Source organism: Urocitellus parryii, chromosome 10 (genome assembly GCF_045843805.1).
Source record: "Urocitellus parryii isolate mUroPar1 chromosome 10, mUroPar1.hap1, whole genome shotgun sequence".
NCBI lineage: Eukaryota > Metazoa > Chordata > Mammalia > Rodentia > Sciuridae > Urocitellus > Urocitellus parryii.
The window spans coordinates 6,867,167-6,890,998 of NC_135540.1; the positions used below are offsets into that span (position 1 = coordinate 6,867,167).

The 23,832-nt window shown below is 39.8% G+C and overlaps 1 protein-coding gene across 1 annotated transcript; it reads right to left on the minus strand.

Annotated features, from left to right (window-relative positions):
* Window positions 1-358: 358 nt before the first annotated feature.
* On the minus strand, window positions 359-16,089 carry Pgrmc2 (progesterone receptor membrane component 2). The gene is made up of 3 exons (XM_026390926.2): window positions 15,665-16,089; window positions 2,442-2,597; window positions 359-544 (listed from the first exon to the last, which is right to left on the minus strand). The coding sequence occupies exons 1-3, from the start codon at window positions 16,080-16,082 to the stop codon at window positions 447-449; spliced, it is 672 nt and encodes a 223-aa protein (XP_026246711.2). The 5' UTR covers window positions 16,083-16,089; the 3' UTR covers window positions 359-446.
* Between the last annotated feature and the right edge of the window lie 7,743 nt (window positions 16,090-23,832).

The following is a 23,832-nucleotide window of genomic DNA, read 5'->3' on the forward strand; positions in this document are numbered from 1 at the left end:
GAGATTTGTACACTTGAGTAGCAAATACATATCTGGTTGTCTTTGATATCTCAGAAAAAGGCGGGGGGAGAAAGGGAAGGGAAAGTAGGAAAGAAGGGAGGAAGAGAGGAAAGAAGAGAAGAAGGGAGGAAGAGAGGAAGATAAAAGAGAAAGAGAAAAAGCTAAAAGTAACCTTGTGACTTTCTTGCAGTTTAAGAAATCCCTGTTTCCTCCTTTTCAGGACGATGAAGCCCCACCAGACATCACACACAACTGCAACAAATGAGTCTGGCAGCATAAATAATGTCTAGTATTCAAGTCTTCATAGTGAGACCCATACATCTTGTACACAATCTGTTGAATGTTTTTTCGCAGCAGGTGAATCAAACCCAAAGACACTGGACATTCTGTGAAAGGGAGTAAGAATTGCAGTTCTGAAGGCCCCTGACTTTGGTTGTTTACAGAGTTCAATCCTGTTTATTGTGATCCTTGGTATCTTCTTCATCTGTATATTCTGAAGGTTCTTCCCCTGGTTTTAGGAGTCTGCCTACATAATCATATTTTTCTGAAAGATACATCAAAAGAAAATCAGTAATGGTCAAATTATTTCACTACTCCATCAAACAAAGGTAAGGTGCTTGTCTCTCTTGGGATCATACAGAGTAAGCCCAGATCTTCCTAATGCTTCACCATGGCTTGTCTTTAAACCTCCAGAAAGCCTGAACAAAAGAATGCAGGAGCTTTCAAGGCTTGGGCATTAGTTTTTGCAGGACAGTGCTCTATGCCAGTGATTCTTAATTGGATATGGTGTCAGAGACACATGGAGAACTTTTAGAACAATATATATATATATATAGGACCCACCTCAGAGCCATCCATCCAAGACCTTTGGGTTATGTCTGGAGAGGTGAACTTTCCTCCTTCTTTTTTTTTTTTGTACTAGGATTGAACCCAGGGACACATAACCACTAAGTCATATACCCAGGCCTTTTTATTTTTTATGTTGAGACATGGTCTCACAAAGTTGCCGGGGCCAGCCTTGAACCTATGATCCTTCTGTCTTAGCCTCCCAAGTCACTGGGATTACAAGTCTGTGCCACAACAATCTGACTAGACACATGTACTCTGAAGCTGATCTAAAAGTGTACTATGAGTCTCGGAATAGTTCTTTACTTTTTTTTTTTTTTGGTGGTGGTGCTGGTAATTGACTGCATGGCCATTCAAATGCTAGAACTGATCCCCACTAGCCTAGTTCTTTAACTCTTTAACAGTTCAAAATATTATAATCAAGGAAATGTGCTGGCAATGTAGGGCTAACAGTTATTTAAAATGTATAAATATATTGGGCTTTACATATAAGTGGGATGAATAAAATCTAATAATTTGGAGAACAGACCATGAAAAATAAATGGTGACTTTCTTGGGGCTGAAGAAGGGGGTGGCTCAAGGAGCCCATGAGGTAGAGAATCACATGGTGAGCAGATTCAGTTGGAAATATTCTTGGGGAGAAAATGTGACTCAGGAGTCATCCAGAAAAAACATGAGAAGATCAAAATTCATTTGTTACTTCTTACCCTATGTTTCTGAGGTTTTAGCGTGTGACCCGTCACGTTATTATTCCTTTCCCCTATCAAACTCTTCTTAGATCTGCTACTTTGCTTGTTTTTATGTGACCAGGTGTTTAATTTAGAACTCTGCATGTAGGTGATATACATCAACATGCTTCTTTCTTGGTCAGGAATTGAAACCTAGGCTAAGTGAAAAAGTTACCTGAGTCAGCTAGTCAAAGATGAGTTAAGAGAACTACTTTATACATGACCAGTGCAAGCACCCAGGGAGCCAGAACAGCTGTTCCAGGGGACCCGGTGGTCAGCTCCACAGCTGACAGTACCACCCAGGTGGTAGAAACTGACGTCACCAGGGCATGATAAAGGGAATAATAGGGGCTGTGGCTGTGGCTCAGTGGCAGAGCACTTGCCTAGCATGTGTGAGGCACTGGGTTTGATTCTCAGCACCACATATAAATAAATAAAACAAAGGTCCATTGACAACTAAAAAAACTTAAAGAAATATATGTTAAGTCTTAAGGCTAAAAGTTTCACAATTTTTGAGATTTAAAGTTTGTACCAAGCCAAGGTTTTTTTTTTGTTGTTTTTTGTTTTTGAGTTGGGGGTCTCACTATATTGTCTAGGCTGGTCTCAAACTCCTGGGTCCAAATGATCTTCCTGCCTCAGCTTCCTAAGTAGCTGGCACTAAGCTTGGTAAAAAGTCAGTAATAACGTGGATTTTCAAAATAACTATCACATGTAACAATCATACTAATATTTAGCTATGCTTAAAATATCATCTAATAATGATGTTAATGAAAGAGATGACAACCATAGGCTTTTAAAAGATGTGAAATAGTATACACTACTTTATATGTAATTAATTTTTTAAAGAACCCAACAAAAGGAAGGTACCTTTAAACTGCATTTCCCATTCTCGAACACTCTCCATTTGTACTGCATTCAAATCTGAGAGATCATCATATTCATCTCTAAGTGCATCCTTATCTAGGCAAAATGTTGCCAGTCCTCTGGAGGCATCCCTACCAGCAAATATTCCATATGGACCCGCTGAAAAAAAGAAAAGAAATTATATAGACCGATTAATAATATTTTAGAATGTACAAATAAAAATCCCCACCATGATTCATATTTGGTACATAGCTTTAATTTAAAAATATGCACGGATAGATGAGATAATGAGAAGAAATTTGTTGGAAAACTGCCTTTCACTAAAGTGAAAGCTTTTTGGTGAACATTGAACCTTACATTTCAGTTAGTTCAGATACCCCACAACTAGTCTTTACAATGAAGACTGAGACATCAGGTTTAGAAGCCAGTTTGCTTAAGAAGCCAGGGCATTCTACTGGCTGCTGTTAATAGTGGGATCTAAAAATAACCAATGGCTATGTCCTAGGCAGATTCAGGTGAACTGTGAATCTACACCATTTTCTCTTGTCCTGATTTCATCTTTGCAGGTCTAGTGACTAGTTCAATGCACAGTACATGTTTGATAAATCTTTCCTTAATAAATGTTTTGGTAAAAAACATGACCGGCTTTAAAAATATCATCTGGCCATCAAAATATGCACAAATTATCATTAAGGAAAACAACAGTTTGTCATGACTCCTGGGAATCCTAGTAAGGAGCTTTAAGGAATAGCTCTGGACTGTTTTGCTAGAGGATTCAGGTACCACCCTCAGAGAGGACGGAAGGCCTGACCGCAGCGCTGACAGTGAAGCATTCCCCAGGTATGTCCTCGACAGCAGCAGCTGTCCTGTTCATTTCTGTATCCTAAAAGCTCGGCACAGTGACTGGTGTGGAAGAGTAACATAACACATTTCTTCCAAAAAAATCAACCGTAGTTCCCAATGGGAAATTAAAGATTTTGACCCTTAAGCAGATTTGCTTATGAAAGTAAGATCTCTACCTAAATTACAATTAAAAAGATAATTCAGCTGTTTAAAACAGAAGGTAATATCAACAAATTGAAACAACCTAATTTCTTATATAAAGAAATTTGATTAAATAAATTAGAGTACATTAATATATCGAAATGCTACTCAGTTCTAAGAATGGAAAAGAGCAATCAGCAGAATATAAGTACTTACTATGAATTAAAAAAATACATGCATGCATATTTTATGTTTGTGTATGTATGAAAAACATCACGGGGAAATAAAGAATAACAAAACTCAAAAAAAAAAAAAAAAAGAAAAGAAAAGAAAAATACCAGGAAGAATATAGACCAAATACTTAATAACAACAACATTTCTAGGGAATGGAAGAGAAAATTTGACTTCATATAATTAGTTCTAGCTACTTAGGAAATTTTTTTGGTACTAGGGATTGAACCCAAGGGTGCTTTAGTACTGAGTTATATACCAATCCTTTTCATTTTTTGAAACAAGGTCTTGCTAAGTTGCTTAGGGTCTCACTAAGTTGCTGAGGCTGGCCTTGAGCTTGTGATCTTCCTGCCTTAGCCTCCCAAATCACAGGACTACAAGGGTACACCACCCTGTCTGCCTTGCAAATGATTTTTATAATAAAACTCTTTTAAGACTTAAATGTTTTCTTAGGTTGCAGAGTGGAATCAAGCAGATTTTTCTGCTTAAAACTCTTAGACTAATGCTAATAAGTAAGATTTCCAAAATACCTAAATTTTACAAAAGAAACTTTCTTGAGTCTGTAAGACACTCCTATATTCCAAAGGTCATTATGTAGAGAAAACAGTTTTAAAACCAAAGGCACTAGTTTCATTCACCATTATGAGTAACAGAGTAGTCAATAAGTGGGATTAGAATAAAATACTTTCTAATAAGAAGCAGATAAGCACATTATTTATTTATTTATATGTGGTGCTGAGATGAACCCAATGCCTCACACATGCCAGGCAAGTGTGCTACCTACCACTGAGCCCCAGCCTCAGCCCTCTCTCATTCCTAAGTACTTCCCATATAAGGAATTCAATGACCACCAACAATTATCACTCAATAATTTCCCACTGAATAGATATATCTTTATTTACTTTATTCATTCTCTTACTAAAATAAACTTAGGCAACCATTCTGTACTTTCAAATGTACCTTCCACATAAGAAAATGGAATACTATTTACCACTGGCCAACATTTAGGAATTTCAAACTTTGCCCATAATTTCAACTGATATTCAAAAGGGTATTTAGAAAAAGAAATTCAATATAGTCTATATTTACAGAGTAAAATCCAAAGTTCATTAAGTTGGAGTTAATTATCCCAGGGGAAATGTTAACTTCTAAAATTAAGCAAGGACAACTTCTAGGGAGAAGAAAAGTAGCCCACCTAGAATAGCAGTCTTGTTTCTGTTTTTGTTTTCTAGAACTCTACATGCTTTGTGGCAATGGGTGCTTTCCAGAAGATTGAAGAGAGGGTCTGTTTGTGTGTGTGTGTAAAATTAGTGTGATAGTTTTTGTTGAGAAACAATAAAGACCAAAAATCTACAGACATTATGTGTGGCTTCTTAAGGCTGACAAGACTAATGCTATCAACTTAAAAACAGTGACAACTGACGCACAAGAGGAAAACTAAAATGGATCATGGTTTTAACAATCTATAAATGGAAATTAATAACTTTGACTTTTAAAAGAATTTTCCAGCAACCACATTTTCCTCTTTTGGGAGTGTCACAAGGTGGAAGGTACAGATTTTGTTTTCTTTCCCACTTCAGTGACTTGCCTAAAATCACTGACAACGGGAAGTCCGATTTCCACTTTTTAACTACAGCAAATATTACTTCTGGAGAAAATACACAGGGGACCCACAAACCCAAAGATGGAATGTCAACCCTGAAAACTGGAACATTTTACTAATTACAAAATTTCAGGGAAATGGAATTTTAGAATACTTGTTAAATTGAGGAAAACTGACAACAGCTTTTCTTAGCATTTTGTTTTAGCATGTACCTCCCTGTCTTGCAACAGTCAATCTATGTCAGGTATTTCAGAGTATAAATCATAAAACAGGTTTAAGCGATACAAAGGAGAGAAGATTATCATAAAAACAGCAAACATGAGGTTCTGGGTTTGCTCTCCAGCAACACACACACACATACAAGAAATAATTAAATAAGTAAAAATAAAATCATCAATCAGTAAACCTTCCATCTGTATCTTCGATATTAAAATACACTAGGGCTTTCTCTAGTAAATTTCTCTACCATGTTCTCCAAGGAAGCCTTGACATTGAATATAAAAACCAAACAAAACTTCATACATGTATTCTTTTTGATTTTAGATAGCTGACTTAGTAAGAGTAAATAACTCCTTAGTCAAGAGTCAATAATCCAAGCCAAATTCTAGACAAAATGATGTTTAACTCTAGCATAAAACAGGATGATTTGATGATTAACATATTGCCCTGCTCCTAGGCTGTACTGAATTAGAATTTCCCTGGAAGCATTTAACTTCTGAAAAGTTCTTTTTGGCAACGGTTTTCTTTTGCTCTTTCTTATAAGACTGGTAAAGAACACAACATTGAGATTAAGAACTAGAGCTGGAATTGCACGGATTGTTCTGGCCAAGGAGGATTTGAGGTCTAATAAAAGGACATTTCCCTGCATTCATAATACAATCAGAAGTAGATCTGAAAATCAGCAGTACCTCCCCATCCCTCTACCCTCTTACATAACAAACCTAAATGTTATCAATTCTAATACTTTGATAATACTTCACTATCCAAACTGAAATAACAGGGAGCTACCCGAGGAAAGCAAATCCCAAATCGTATTAAGTCTATTTAGGTGCGATATAATTTACCAAAAAAAGCAAAGGCTGGATCAGTGGACTAACCTGTTTCTTTCTGATTGCTGAGACACATTTAGACTAATACAGACAATGCCCAACCAATTTTTTGATTTTATGAGTAAAAATAGACTGAATTTTGATCTCTTCCTGGGACCACTGCTAGGCAGCACAGTGCTGATGGTGATCTGGGCAGTGGCAGTGAGCTGCAGCTCCCAGTCAGCCCTGGGACGGAGGGGAAACTACCTGGACTACACAGCATACAGTGCTGCCAGTGTGTGTGTGTGTTTATATATTTTTTGATAAGGTATTTAATAAATTACAGGAGACAGTCAACATTTTAGTATGAAATAGGCTTTGTGTATGATAATTTTGCCCAGCTGTAGGCTGAGTTAAGTGTTCTGGAATACATTCAAGGAAGGTTATGCTGTGATTTTCTGGTAGGTTAAATGCATTTTTGACTGACTTTTTTCAACTTAATGATGGTTTAATAGGTTGTGAATTCATTATGCGTTGAAGAGCATTTGTAATTCAGTAATAACTAAGAGAAATCTTGTTGCTTTAATAGACACCAAGATATAATGCTGTAGAAAAACAGATTCAAAATGTCAAGAAAATCCTGTTACAAAAAAAAGAATAGTATTGTTTAGCCAATAACAAATATTCTAGGACATAATTTTAAAGATGAAATTTACTTTAAAGACATAGTTAATTATATGAAAATGATGTGACAGTAGTTAAAATTAAAATTTCACTTTTAGAGTAAACCCAACTGTGGTTTATATTTTTAAAAATTCAAAAATCAATAAACCTATTTGTTTTAAACTACTCACTTTAATATAGGATGGGGTAACATATTCTTGTAATGGCAACAATATCTGTTCATTAAAAAACAATGTTTAAAGAATAATTTAATGAACAAAAAAATGCCAGGAAGAACCAAATAAAGTATGTAATAACTGATAATTCTGGGATTTTTAGGATAATTAGAGAAAGAGAAGAAACATTTCATGAAAGAATAAAAAATTTATAAGGACAAAATCCATGATAAATAATTTGTTTACTTCTATGTTTTAATAAACAATAGCTATCAAATCAAACTTATTTTAAGTTATTAAAGTTTATAAATAGTCCAGTCTTCTGGCCTGTTTTAACAATAGTCTTTTTTGAATTTTTAATACTTGGTAACTTAAATAAGATCATGATGGGCCTAAGAACAAATGTTGCAATATATAAAAGTGATAAATGAAGTCCAACACACACACACACACACACACACACACACACACACACACACACAAACACAAGCACGCGAGCAGGAAGCCCCAAGACTTTTAGAGCCAGTAAAGTTGAAAGAATTTCTTATACTTGCATTCTAGAGAATCCATTAAACAAGTGACATTAGGCAAGACTAACTTTCCATAGTCCTTAGAGTCCTCACTTATAAAATGGGGAAATTATTTTACATGTCTAAAGATGAGGCCAAACTAGAAAATTTCTTCAATACAGTGATTCTACAAAGGACAGAAAATCCAATCTTGTTTCTGAACGTTGAACCAGAAGATTCTGTCTCATTAACCTTGTGGGCTTGGCTTATGGCCTTGGCCTCTGGGCTCATGGGTAAGATGGGGAAAGGGAAAACTAAAAAATTAAGACCCCAGGCTTGTGTCACTTGTGGGAGCAGGGCCTCAGTTTACCTAACCCATGTAGAATGAGAAATCTAAAGTGAAAGTAATAGCAAGAACTCAAGTTTCTAAAGCAAATAAACAGTACAGATGACTTTTCAAGTATTGGGGAATAGAAGGATTATTGCATAAACTACACTGGGACAAAAGAAGACTTCTGTTCAAAGCAAAACAAAACATCCCCACAGAAGTTGCATTCTTATTTCACATCTTAAAGCAAAATCAATTCCAAATGGAACTAGAAACTGAAAACCATGAAAGAAACTAGATTAAAACAACAATGAGATGCCATTTTAACCTCTCAGATCAACAAAAAACAAGAAGTTTTAATATCACATTTTTGGCAAGAGGGTGAGAAATATGCATTTTCATAAATTTTAATAAAAGTTTTTCCAGTCTTTCCAGAGGACACTTCAGAAATAAACATTCAAATGAAAACTGTCCATACTATGAGCCACAGCATTTTTACTCTAGGAATTTATAATTTTACCCATGTAAATGACATATATATGAATATTTATTGCAGCATCAAGTAGTAAGAGATTGGAAACAACTCAAATGTTAATAGTGGACTGCAAATGAGATAGTTCTCTACACAGACAAGAAAGGCTCTTGAGATAGTAAATACTGCTAAAGGTATACACAGTATGCTATAATTAGCATCGGGGAATAGGTTCATACCTTTATGTTTGTACTTGGACAGAATAGCTCTGGAACAACACTGAAACAAAGCCCTTGCTTCTGTGGAGTGGAACATGGTGTTTGTGAGATGGAGACTTATTTTTCATTGCATATCCTTTTGAATTTTCCACCTTAAGCATGTATTATCTCATTAAAAAAAAATCTCTTTTTAAACTTACTTGAGACTCTATCCCCAAATCACTCTACAGAAACACTTCTATAACCCAGGGCTCATTGAATAGTGCAGGAAACATCCCAGAGACAAAAATGCAGTAACTGCAGAAGATAGTTTTCGTAATAATAATTAAAAACTAGCAGGGAGTAAGCACACACAACAAATAGAGAACTAGCATCCCATGAATAAAATTAAAGTTATCAAAAAATTAAGAAATGGGGCTGGGAATGTAGCAGCAAAGCAGGGCACTTGCCTATAGCCTGGGCCAGGCCTGGGTTCAATCCCCAGTTCAAACCACAATCAATCAATCAATGGAATGTAAGAAAGATCACAAGACACAAAGAATAGCTGATATATCTCTATTAAGAATTCCTGAGGAAGGAACAGAGAGAATAGAGGTGGCAAAATTTCTAAAAGAAATAAATGACACATGTTCACAGGTTTTAGGAGAGTCCAGCACATGTTAAAATCAAAACTGTACCTGGAGAAATCCTAGTAGAAGAGCAGAATCCCAAGGGCAAAGAGAAAAAAGAAACTCACCTGCAGCCAAAGTCAACGACAGATGAATAAAAGGAACGACAAACCCCATGTGGACTTTTTGTCAAAAAGCAGGGAGTAGAGGCATGATGCTGCTGAGGTGATCAGGTAAAGCAACAGCCTCTCTAGTCTCAGAGCCTCGCCCAGACCCTTACCCCTGAGGACAGATGGAAGATCTCCTACCAATGAGAAGAACTCTAGCACATACCTTACTCAAACCAACACAGGATTCTGAACAAAGGTATTTGAAGCAAGAAATAGTGCATTTCTTAAAAAGGCAGTTACAGTGGTTAAATATGAAGACTATTAAAAAAGACATCAACTGAAATGACAGTGGAGCCAACAGTGACAGTGTTGAAAACAGGATAGGGAGGGATCGAAGTTAAACCTTTCCAACGAGGGCCAAGATATGCCCGTGTGCTGCAACAACTCCAGGGGTATCACACCCATCTGCAGTCATGGCAATTTTGTATATTTGTTAAGAAAAAAATCTGTCAGAGGGAGTATATTGTCCAAAGAGGCAGCTGTTTCTAATTCACACTAAAATGATATTTGGCTACAATTCTTACATTGTTCTAATGGTCAGGATAGTGTTTATAGCCAAAACTTAAGGAAATTATCAAAAAAATAGAACTAGAATGCATTCAAATCAGTAGAGTAGGTGGAAGGAATAAAATCTGAGAAGGAAAAACAGTGGGAAAGAGAGGAAAGAATCATACAGATGATTCTCAGCTTATGATGGGGTTATGCACTAAAAATATCCTAACTAAAAATGAATTTAATTCACTTCAGTCACTGACCATCCTAGTTTAGTAACAGCACACTATAGTGCACCAGTCGATTCACTAGCTGACTGGCAGCTGGAGCCCACTGTCTCTATCTCTGCATATTGCTAGCCAGAGAAAACAACAAATTTCAAGATTTGAAGTAGGGTTCCTTCTGTATATGTACTGCTTTAACACCACTGCAAATTAAAAAAAAAAAAAATAAGTTTAACTATTGTAAGTTGGGGACTATCAGTAAAGAGAAACCACAAAATAAGATGGTAAAAATAAATGTAACTATATCAGTAATCATAAAACACATGAACTGATTAAGCTCTTAAAAGAAAGTGCTGATGTGAGATTTTTAAAAAATCCAGCTGTTATTATGAAAAAATAAATACAACACAAATTAGTTGAGTAAAGGGTTAGAATAAAAAAATACCGAGGTAATATGAAAATCAATAAAAATGATAAAGATGTTTCCAACATGATCAATTTTACATCTAGTATTAGATGGCTTCAATTTGTTCAGTATAGATGTACAGCCATCAGAATAATAATCCCGAGTCACAACACCCACATTCCCAGTCTTTGTATGGTTGGCTATTTCAGGTTTTTGTTTAAATGTCAACCCTTTTCTCTTGACAATCTAATATAAACAAAGTACTTTCATTAACTAAGCAATCTAAATAAAGTCCTTTGTTGTTCTTTATTATATATCTTGTTAACTTTCTTCATAGCACATTTAATTATGAATTATAATTATGTGCTGAAATGTTTTTACTGCCTGTCTCAACAGACTATTAACTCTTTAAGGGTAGGGACACATTTGGTTGGAAAACTCAAGTTAACTCCCTTTCAACATCTTAAGGTTTCACTGTAATGAAATCCAGGGAATTCCTTCTTGGTATTTAAAAGAGGAGTTTAAACCACATATTATAGATCTGGAAGACAGGGTACAGGCTCTTAAAGATTAAAAAAAAAAAAAAAGCTGTACAGTGATGTCCATGTGACACAGGGGGAGGAATGGTATATGTCACAGAATGTCAAAATAACAAAAGAATTTGAATGGTTAGTTCCAGTTGTTACTATTTTATCATTTCTTCTTCCTTGAATAAGATCTTCTGGTCTCAAGACTTAAGCTTTTCTTTTGTGATTTGTTTTACTATTCAATACAAATACAATTCCCTCAAAGATTAAGAACAATGGAATGATGCTGAACTTAGAAGGGACAACCAAGTAGGTGTTGCAGAAACAACTAGTAGAAATTTTAGAGAATATAAAATACTTCAGAGAACTTAGCTGATTCTTTTATCTATCTAGCTTCAAAGCAAGAAGCCAGGAGGACAGCTGGGTAGATACCCATGGAGGAGGAGTCATGTTGGGTCAGATCTTCACATTGCAACTCTTACTTCAACTGCAATTCTGCAGACCAAAGTATGAAATAAAAATTAACATAATGGCGATAAAGTTTGAAAAAGGAGAAAAAAAACACCTGAAGGGTCATGTGCTTCTTTCCCTAATATCCTGAATATTAGGTATCTCATAGGGTACTTTGGTGTCTTATTTTCTTTTCAGTAGAATTTTAAAGACAAATCGGACTTGGTTTTGGTATATGTTGAGGGACACATAGGAATCAGGGAGAAGTAATATTCCAAGTTTCAAGACTATGGCATAAACTATTAAAAAGACCAAATATGTATGTATGTATTTATTTAATTTTTTGTGGCCAAAGAAAAAAAGAAAAATGTATTGGTAGAGTTCCACTGTGTAACGACGATAAAATTATTTAAAATACTGAGTCTTCAAAAAATCTATTATGACTCTGTAAGCATGTGAAATTGGATAGATGATGCAACAACAGGAAAGGGGTGGCCTATGAAGCCAGTTAGACCTGGGGTTGATTTCTAATATTGCTCTTTAATAGATATGACTTTGGGCAAAATCTTTCAAGTTTTAGTTTTCACAAATGTAAAATGAGAACATTACCTATTTCTATGGCTGTTTGAAATTTAAATGAGATAATAAACTCAAGAAATAGCACTTTCTTCTCCTTTTCCTTTGACCTCTAGAATCAATGCAGTTCAACAGAACTCTCTGGAAGACAAAACTATTCTGTAGAGTGCACTGTCAAATACAGTGGCCATGTAACTGAGCATTAGATGTGTGATTGGTGTTACTGAAGAACTCAATTTTTAATTAATTTTAATTTGGCCACTTGAGACTTGTGGCTACCATACTGAACAACACAAAGCACAACATAAAGCCACAAAAGTGTGTTTCTTTTATTTAGTACTTGGGATTGAACCCATAGTTCTTTACTACTGAGCTACACCCCAGTCCTTTTATTTTGAGATGGGGTTTCTCTAAGTTGCTCAGGCTGGCCCCAATCTTGCAATCCTCCTGCCTCAGACTCCTGAATTGACACTTTGCAAAGGTACACCATGTGCAAAGTGTTTGAGGCTTTAAATCCTTATGAGAACTGGGGGAGGATATAAAAGAAAAACAACAATAAGGTTATCTACAAGTTTATCCCGAAATGCAGTTTACTAATTAGTTTAGATAAGCTTTGTGGTCAAACACATCTTGATTTATTATATGTTTGTGACCCAAGCTCATTTACCTAAACCTTAGACTTTTCATCTGTCAGGCAGGAATACCTAGCAACTTCAGGGAGAAACTGTGAAGATAATAAATTAATGGATCTGATAAGAGTTGGTGCTTAACAAATCTGGTTTCCTTTCTCCTCCCATATTCATTGTTTGTGACATGATCATACTTTCCTCACACACTGGCCAAGTGCCTGACCCGTTACTACAAGTAATATTGACAAATATAGTTAACTCATTTTGACCAGCAGTTGGTATTAACTACATTTGTCAATACTACATTATAATTTTTAAAAAGTTGAATTTTAAAAATGTATGACAATGAGAAAATATGTCTCACATGAAAAACAAGTCACAAAACAATCTAATTCTCAAACTATGATTGTGAAACAAGAGTAGTCATTGGCTAGGCATAAAAACTATAGATTTTCTAGCTCTCTTAGGTCATTCTTTCAAGTTACTAAGATTCTCAGATAAGTATTACTATTTCTGAATTATTCTGGTACAAAATTATTTGAGGATAAAAATGATTATTAGAAGTTATATTTGATTTATAGACAGAAACTTGGTTTTAGGACCTTTGCAAAGTGCTACGACATTTTCTACTAATGTGAAATATAAACCCAGTCTAAGCTCCAAAATGATCTGGCTACCTTTAAGTTTCCTTTTTTTTTTTTTTTTTTAAACATTCTTACTTTATTTTTTAATTTTTTTTAAATTTCACTTATTTATTTTTATGTGGTACTGAGGATCGAACCCAGGGCCTTGTGCGTGCAAGGCAAGCCTCCGCTCTACCGCTGAGCCACAACCCCAGCCCCTCTTACTTTATTTTTTTATGTGGAGCTGAGGATTGAACCCAGTGCCTCACATGTGCTATGTAAGCCCTCTACCACTGAGTCACAACCACAACCCTAAGGTTCCTTTTAATAATGTCTTCCAAATATCTCTAGTAGGCTATTGACCAATACTTAGAATAAAATAACTAAATATCACTCTTATGCTGTTCATCAGAACTTGGGAACTGGTGGGAAGTTAACCTAAAACTGACTTCACTGTTTTGAGGAACTCTTCAGTGCTCAAGCCACACAAAAGCAATCTACATTAGACCTACTACTCTTACCTTAGTTTTTAGTTTTTGTCACAGAACGTTTGCCAATGAAGGCTGCCAAACTATATGTCCATGACTCTATCCTATTTTCAGGTAGTACCAAAGCATAATGTATGGGGACTAAATGATTCTTTGTATTAATACTTTCTTTTATTGTCAGTTTAGATGGCACAAAAAGGCAGAGCTTTTTTGAATTCTATATTAAAAAGCTCAATCTATACAAAATTTCTAATCACTTCAACAGATTTTAATACCAATGAGGAAAAAGCTATAACTAGGTACAAAATAATGTGTAAATATTTAAAATAAAAAATTCATTTAACTTGGTCTGTTAAATACTGTACTTTGGCCCTATTCTCTTGTCCCACTTGCACTTAAGTAAATAAACAACAAAAAGCATTAACTATTTCAGCTGATATAAGTAGGGAGACATCTGGTGTTCTTATTTATAGGACCAGAAGCAAATACCTTATAAATTATCTGTGACTTGGTTGGAGTGAAGGTAGATATACACATAGAAATACAACCAACCAAGAAATATATGAAATAGATCAAGACCCCAAATCCTTTCTTATTTCTATTCTAATTAACAAACAACCAAAGTCCTTCTAAAACATCATCCAGTCACCAAGCACTGAAATTGGAAGTATATATTTGCAAATGTCAATAAATCTCATGTACTAACAGATTAAATAAAAAAGGAAATAATTTTGTTTCCAGAATGCCAACCCCTTTGACTTTAAGAGTCGGATGTGTACTTCTTCCAGTAACAGTTCACTTTAGGTCTCTAACTTTATTATTTACTCTAATCACTTATCTTTTTAAAGCTTAGTATTAACCACTGCACAACCAGAATGTGCAACGTGCTCAGTTTTAATGGACACCAACAGGTTGAGTCTGAAGTTTATTTGCTTGATCTGAAATGTATGACTACACTGTAAAAGAAGAGCTTCTAAATCAACTACCCTACATACACAGGTCTCTAAAAGTAAAGCTCTAAAAAATCTTTAACTTCCAGAACCGATGGAGAGAGGGTCTGAATATACAGACAGCTCTTCTAACTTTTTTTTCTCCTCAGTTCTGCTAAGGGGATGCACAATAAACCACTATCAACGTGTATTCGGATACTTCTCTTCCTATTAGAGAGGGAGAGAGAGGAGGAAAAAAAAAAGGGGGAAAAAACCCAAAATAAAAAGAAACCCGACAGGCACGCCTGCTGGGCACGGGAGCTCCACCCCCACTCCAGGGCGCACGTCCCTGCCAGTCTTCTGCCAGGTCTGCGTTCGGGTCGGTCCTCATCCCAGACAGTGTTAATCTGGCAAAGCATCTCCGAACCAAAACTGGTTTAGGAAGAGTCCGAGGTGTTGCCTACGGCGCCCGGACTTCACAGACCCGAGGGCTGGGACTTGAACTACGTGTCCCTAAACGTGGCCTCGTGGGGAGTGGTCCGGAGGGGAAGGCAGACGGGCGGCCACGCAGGGGGAAAGCAGGGAGAGGTGTGAGTCCCAAGGCCTACAACTTTGGGTCTCCACTCCAGAAGCCCCCTCCTGCCCCCACCCGTCCCAGACCTCGGAAAGCCCAGGAAAGGCGGGCGCCAGCCTGACTGGCGACGACTACGGGAATTTTGAAAATTTCAGCTCGAGAGAAAGCCGCGAGGAGACCGGGACGGGAGCGGACGAGCGCCCCGGAGGCGGGCGTGCGCGGCGGGCCGGGCCGGGCCGGGCGAGGGGCCCGCGCCGCCGCCGCCGCCCGCGGCCGCACCTGCCGGCGCAGGGCCCCTCGCCCCCTGCCACTCCTCACCGGGGCCGTAGAACTTGCTGCCTTTGGTCACGTCGAAGACTTTCCCATTGACCGCGAGCAGGATGCGCGGCGTGCGGGACCCGTCGTACTGGCGGAGCTGCTCCAGGCTGAAGTCCCGCTTCTTCATGCGCGGCAGGGAGGCGGCCGGGCTCTCCTCGCCCGCCCCGGCCCCCGCGCCCAGACCCCGCCGCCCCCAGCGCACCCACAGCCGGTAGGCCCCCAGCAGCACCAGCGCCACCAGCGCCACGTTCAGCAGCATCTCCCCGCCCCCCGCCAGAAGCGCCAACGCCGCCGCCGCCCAGCCGCCCCCTTCCGCTGCCGCTCCCGCGCCGCCTGGGCTCCCGCTGCTGCCGTCGCTGCCGCTCTCGCTGCCACTCCCCAGGGTGCCTAGCTTCACGTCCCCATCACCCGCCGCCATCACTGCCCGCCAGCGCCTTCCTCCTCCTCCCCGCCCCCTGCCCGCCCCAACCCCACGACAGGTCCCGCCCACCAGGGGCTGCCCAGCCAATTACGAGCGCGGAGGGGGCGGGGCCGGGCCGGCCGCTGATTGGGCGCTGGCCGGGTAACGTTGTCTCGGCTCTCCCCTGCCCCGCCCTCCTGCGCTGGCCGCGCTCGAGCGCGATTGCCCGCCCACCTCGTCCCACACTTCCCCGCTCCCGTCCGCGCCTCCGCTCGGCTGAGTACACGAGGGGGGCGGGTCTGAAGAAAGGGTGCTGCGCCGGCCGCGCGCGCGCACGGGCGGGGCGAGGCGACGGCGCGTGCGCGGGTTCCGGGGCGCCACGCGCTCGCCTTTCCTCGGCAGCCCCTCCGGGAGATGCGCTCCGCCCAGTCTCCCCCGCGGCGCGCGTGCGCCCCGGAATCGCTTCCATCCCCGGGCCCGGGTTCGCGCCCGCGGACTCCCGCCCGGCCTGGGAGCTTCACGTGCGCCGAGGCGGCGCCGGGGTGTCCCGGGTGGGACGCCGGGGCCAGGCCGCCGCGTGGTGTTCGCTGCGAGGCGCGGCGACGAGTCTCTCCCCGGGCGCCGGCGGCGTGGGCGTGCAGACCTGGCAGCGCCCAGAAGTTTTGGCGACGAGCTGGAGTCCTCGGCCCCGGAGAGGATGGGGCTCCTTGGCATCGGTGATCCCGGTGGCGCCGGGCGCCGCTGCCCGCGGTTTTTGGCTGCTCATGCAGAATGCCCTTAAAGGAGCCCAGACCAGAGGTCTCCTCGTTGCTCGTACCTCGGTCTCCGCGGCGTGGGGAAGTGGGGAGATGAGGTGGCCTCCTCCTCGCCCATTCAGCCTTATTCCTATTTAGTGCAGCTGGGAGACGTCCTTTGGCCTGCTTCTCCATCTTTAAAATCCCAGTGTAAATGTCACCTCCGGAGCCTCGTTCTGGGCACGCCTGCTTCGTGCACTGGGCTCCTTTGACAGGCTGTCTCCTGCCCTAGCCTGTCCTTGTGTCTCTTGAGCCTCCCCCCGGTTTGATGAATGAAGGCTGTCGAAGGAGTGACTGTTTTCGTGTAATTTTGAGGAACCGATGGAATGGAGGAGAGGCATAGACGGGCAGTGACTGCTTAGGGTATAACCCGGTAGGGAAACAAAGTAGTCCATTTGGCTTTAAAGGAAGAGGAGCAAAGTCTGGAAATCTAGGTTGTAGTGTTTAGGATCAAGGAGTAGGACAGTACTGTCGGGCTTTGGAGGAAACACTGGGAGTATGGATGGGGCAAGATCAGTTCTCTTCCTCTAGAGATCATCTGGCATGAGAATATGAGTATGAGAATATGAGTATGAGAAGGGAGAAGAAGCAAACAGTAGGCTTTTGTAAGCTTGCATGCAGTAAGGAGACTTGAAACTAGTGCAGGGCATGGCAAACATTGTCAGCAAAGGGCCAGATGATTTAGGATCTGTGGGTGGTCTCTGTCTTAGCTACACAACCCTGCCCTGTAATGAGGAAGCTGTAGAGGACAATGTGTGTGGCAGTGTTCCAATGAGACTATTTACAGGCACTGAAATTTAAAAATAATTTCAGTGGTCATGAAATAGTATTCTTTTGATTTCCCCCCAACCTCCCAAAAAAGGCTTTCAGTAGGTACAAAAACAACCTGCATGTCAGTTTGCTGACTCCTGTGTTACAGGTACTTTTTGCAAGCATGACCAGGACTCAGTGGGAATAAATAAGTCCACCATATAATCTGCCCTGCAATTTAGAAAACTTTTGGAAGTGAAAGTGGGCACTATTAACAATTACACCGGGAGACTAGGAGTAAAATCAGAATATCATGGGCAAATATAAATTCATAGTCACCCCAACCTTAAGGGTTAGAAGTCCAAATTATTTTAAGACTTTGTAACAGAAAATGGAGGTGCCAGTGATGGAAATGGAGGATTGGGAAGAAACTGTTTCTGGGGAAGCACCCCAGAGGTTTCATAATAGGTCACTCATAGCTTCTTGACCAGAAATGTGTCACTAGATATCCCTAAAGTGGTGATTGACAAGGGGCGTGGGAGCACCATGATTGCTTTGGTTATTTGACTTGGGAGTTCTTATGCATTTTTGCCATTTAGCATCCATGGTCCCTTCTCTCTAAACATCAGTGTCACCCCAGGCCTTGTAACACTGAAAAACTACTCTTTCTCTCCATACATGCTTCCTAGAGGGGTAGTACTGATTGAGAGAAAACTCCTGGCTCAGACCCTTCAGAGTTAACCTTCCATCTGAATTATTTGTGCATAGGTTTGTTTTTCCTGATTGGTTTCAAAGAAAGAATAATACAGCATTGATGTTCTGCTGTCAAGGAAGAGGGTGGGGAACATTGAGTTTATTTCTTTATCCCAGTGTACTCCTTGTAGTCCTTGGGAGGCTGAGACAGGAGGATCACCTAAGCACATGAGTTCAAGGCCAGCCTCATCAACATAGCAAGACACCATCTCAAAAGAAAAGAAAAAAAAATCTTGAAAGTAGGGTTGGTAGGGATGCCAGGAGTGTGGGGTATATAAAAGCGTAATGAAAGACGGGTGAGTCTGAAAACAGGAAAGTTAGGTGGGTCTGGAGCAGAGTGTATGATGGAGAGCTGTATGCTCTGAGGCTGGGGTAGGTAAAGGAAGCGTGGTGTATACACAGAACACAGTGTAGACATTACTCAGATCTTCACTGACAGTTCACTGAGGAAAGGAATGCACAATATTGGCTGTACTCTGGTAATTGGGAAGATAAATTCTGCCCCCTCCCACGGAGGACTTGCAGCGCCCCCCCCCCACTCTTTATGGAGATAAAGTCCAAGCCTAAGTCCATGAGCCATATCTGCTGCTTTGTCACCCCACCCTCAGACTCCTCATACCACCATGCTGAACCACTTGTAGTTTCTAGAAAGCTACGCTCAGGCTGAACTGCCTGCACTGCCCTTGCCTGTACTGACCTCTTTTTTTCCCCATTCTTAGCTGACTCCTTAACTCAGCTAATAACCACCTCACAGGAGGCTCACCCAAATCCCCCAAGGCTCAGTTCCCCTTCTTTTGGGGTGTTAGGGATCTAACCCAAGGCTTGGGCATATTAGGCAAGCACCACCTCTGAGCCGTACCCCCAAGCCCTCACCTACCCTCTGAAATCTTCCCATGTCATCTTGGAATTAGCCTGCAAGGAATACTTTTGACACTGACTTACTGTGTCAGTTTATTGTCTGCCTCCCCACCACACTGCAAAAAAAAAAAAAAAAAAAAAAGACCAGTCCCTGGTGGTATTCCTTGTGGACTCCTCAGTGCCTAGCGCAGAACACAAAACATAGTCATGGATCTATAAATATTTGTTAAGTAAACAAATCTTTTAAATATACAAACCATCTATTTTCCCTTTTTATGTATTCCTTGTTAAAAAAAAAAGTTCTGACTTTATTCCCTGTCCTGTGTAAGGTAGTGGACAGACAGAATTTCTAACGGATCTATCAGTGCAAGTCTCTATTCACAGGACAGTTATACCACTCACTGGAAACTGGTAAATGGACATGGGAATTTTATGTCATGTATCTTGGTTAGTGTAAGTTCTGCCCTGCAAGGATAAATGAAAACAGAAACTCCTGTATGTGCTGTCAAAAGCAGATATCTTTTTTGGAAAAAAAAATGGTGCATTATGGTTGTACATAACAGTGGGATTCGTTGTGACATTCCTACATTCACATAACACAATCTGATCAATTTCATTATCCAGTGCCCCAGTACTTCTCCTTTTCTTTCCCTCCTATCTCCCTCTGATCCCTTTCCTCTACCCTAATTACTGGTCTCACTTGTATTTTCTTTTTTCTTTCTTTTGACTTTTTTTTCTCTGAAGTTTCCATATTTGAGAGAAAACATGAACCTTCACCCTCAGAGTCTTATTTCATTTAACATGATGTTCTTCAGTTCTATCCATTTTCTTGCAAATGATATAATTTTGTTCCTATGGCTGAATAAAACTCCACTGTGTGCATATATACCATATTTTCTTTATCCACTCATCCATTGGTGGTTCCATATGTAGGGTATCGTAAATTATGCTTCTATAAATGTGGGTATGCAGGTATGCCGACTTTAATTCTTTGGATAAACACCAAACAGTGGGATAGATGGTTTCATCCCTAGTCTTTTGAGGAATCTCCATTCTGCTTTCCATAGTTGTGATACTAATTTACAATCTCACCAACAGTGTATAAGTGCTCCTTTTCACACATCCTTGCCAGCATTTGTTATGGCTTGCATTCTTTTTTTTAAGAATATTTTTAGATGTTGATGGACCTTTACTTTATTCATTTATTTATATGTGGTGCTGAGAATCGAACCCCGTGTCTCACACATGTTAGGCAAGTGCTCTATCACTGAGCCACAACCCTAGCCCAGGGGCTTGCATTCTTGAAGACTGCTGTTCTAACTGCAGTGAGAAGAAACCCTAGTGTAGTTTTTGTTTTTTTGTTTTAGTACCAAGCATTGAACCCAGGGGCACTTAACTACTGAGCCATATTCTCAACCCATTTTATTTTTTATTTTGAGACAAAGTGTCACCGAGTTGCTGAGTCTGGCCTTGAACTTGTAATCCTCCTGCCTCAGCCTCCCCAGTTGCTAGGATTATAAGTGTGTGCCACAGTGCCTGGCAAACCCCAGTGTAGTTAGTTTTGATTTGCATTTCCCCAATTGCTAAACATTTTTTACATATATTTGTTGGCCATTTAAATTTCTTCTTTTAAGAAATGTCTGTTTAGATCATTTGCCCATTTATTAATTGGGTTATTTATTTATTTTGGTGTTAAGTTTTAGTGGCAAATATTTCCTCCCATTCTGTAGGCTCTCCCTTTAACACTCTTTATTTTTTCCTTTGCATTTAGCAACCATTAGAATTGATTCCATCCTATTTGCAAAAACAGATTTCTGAGCGCTCAAAACCAGGGGCCACAGCTTTGAATTATGACATATTACTAAGATAAAAGCAGCAGGAGGATTGAAAGTTCCAGGCCAGCCTGAACAATTTGGCAAGACCCTGTCTCAAAATAAAAAAATAAAGAGTTGGGGATGTAGTTCCACCGTAAGCTCCCCTGGGTCCAATCTCCAGTACAAAAAAAAAAAAAAAAAAAAAAAGGAGACAGGGTCTCTAAATTGCCCAGGCTGAACTTGGGACCCTGCCTCACTGGGATTATAGGCATGCACCACAGTGCCTGGACAGAGAGTTTGAAGGAAATCAGTCCCATTTATTCAGCTTTTACCTACTCTTTCCCCACATGTAGCTGCTTGAAACATGACTGAGGTTGAGCTGTCACATCAATCTACTTTCCGACCAAGTCCCTTTAAGAATCATTGTTTTCTCACTTAAAAAAGACAGCTAGGTTATCCTCCCACCCAGCCCAGATCTCACTGTGGAAATTGCTCTGGTATACAAAATCTCTAAGGCATTGTCAAAGGAACAATTCTAAATACGAATATCAGTATTTATTCAGAGCATGGCAAACTGACAGGAAGGTTTCCTAGGTTTTCTTATAATATTTCAGTTAAGAAGAAAGCGTTGTTAGACATTGGACATTTTGGTCTGTGTAGGGGTGTTCTGAGCTCAAGTGTGTTGTGGGAGGGCAGGTGTTATAATTTCTTGTCTAAAGCCATTTCTTCTTCATTTCCTGATGATGTCAAAGAATGTGGTTAAGAGAGCAATAAAGACAGCCTCAGGGCACATCTGCTAGATGGTAAGGAGGAATTCAGTTCTGGATCTTTCCCCGAAGATCCCCTGTGTCTCCACTGTACGTTCAAGAACAATGCAAAGTTTTCCAAATTTTCTTCCCCAAACTGTCATATGGAAAGGAACATAAATCATAATTAAGTTAATGTTTCTTAGGTTCTTTAACAATTATTCAGACTTGTAGTGGAGAAAATTTTTGCCAAGAGAGTATTGAATACACCAAACCTTTTTTTAAACCTGTATTTGCTCATTATTCCTTGTTGAAACTTCTTACCTCATTATTCATTCCCACCATTTTTGTAATAGACTTAGCTTGAGACAGAACCTTCTGTTGTAAAGACAGGATTGAACAGCAGTCATTCATTCGTTCTTGTAAGCCCTGCACTTAAGTCTTCTGCACATTTTCCTCTTTTGTCTGCTAGTGAAAAGTCACATCCACCTATAAATACATGAACTATTTGGGGAGGAGGATCTCTATCCAATTCCTCAAGAGACATATTTCCAATAAAATTTTAGTTCTCTTTAGCAATTATTTGTAAAATTTTATAATTTAGGTGTGATCAATTGCATGCTATTAATAATTCTAATGATAATTAAGAAATGTTTGTCAGGGAATGCTGGGGGTACACCTGTAACCCCAGCAATTTGGGAGCCTAAGGTAGGAGGATGGTGAGTTTAAGGCTAGTCTGAGCAGCTTAGTGATACCCTATCTCAAAAAATACATAAATTAATAAAAATAATAATGAACAGGCTGGGGATGGCTGGGATGTAGTTCAGTGATAGAGTTTTGATCCCCAGTGCTTGGTAAAAAAAAAAAAGATTTGGCACTTAGAATCTTATAGGTCACAGGACATTTTTAAAGTTCTAATCAACTTTTTATTGTAGAAAAGAATGAAAGGGTAAGCAATAACTATACTCAAGTGTAAAAGTTACTAAAATTCTTTGGAGAACTGGAATGAAAACAGAAATTCCAAGAGAAAAAGGAATAGTGTAAAATTTCTGTGAAAATGAGCGGTGCTGAGTATTCAGTTTCTATGGAATTTAGATTTCATCAAATGCATTTTAAGTGATAACCCCTTTTTAACTTAAAAATATTAGTATTTACACCAGAAATTATATCTTTTGCAACCAAACAGCACAAAATTTTTTAATGCCAATTTAAAACTGATTTTTAAGGGATATATCAGTAGGAAAGGTGGACACCATTGCCTTTACTCTTTCCTTCATTGAGATCAACTTGGGATCTTGTTTTCACCTTAGGGGAGAAGTCAGTGGTGCCTTCATGAAACCCCTTCTCCAATACTAACTTCACCACTTTTGTGACCTCCTAGGGCCACTGGTAAGATATAGGTTTTGTCCTATTAAATCAATCAAATGAAGCCGTACCCAAGGCTGTAATTCATAGCGTGTTCTATTGCTGTCTCAAATTACATTCTTCCTTCTTGTCCAACATCATCAGACAATCTTAAAGATCAAATACTTTAATAACCATGAGCCAAGAAGATGTTCCCAATTTGTTGCCCCTCTCTCAGTATGGGTGTTCTAGGGGTAAATTAAAAATTCAGAGATTAAATCACCTTGTTGTGCTAATTTATAACCAAAGTAATCAGTGCTAACTTCGTGTTAAAGTCCAAAATTGGTGTTAAAAGTTGACCTCTCTTACCCCTGTGAATTAAAGTTCAAACAGCAGGTTTTGTCACTCTCTGGCAGTGAACTTAGCTCCTGAAACTTGAAGCTTCCCTTCCCCCAGGAGCCTTTCCTAGGAAGCTGATCCACATCTCCTGCAAAACATGGCCCTATCAAGCTTGTGATGTGAGGTAGCTGAGGAGAAGGCCCACTCTCCTGGCTCCCAGGAGAAGGAAGAGGAAGATGGCAGGCTGCACGCTTGCCAAACTCGCACCAGGAAACCAGCTGGTCGCCTAGAATAGAGAATCCAATTGATGTCAGTGGGCAGCTCCTCCATATTTCAAGAAATAGCTGATAGGGAAAAGGAGTGTTTTGCC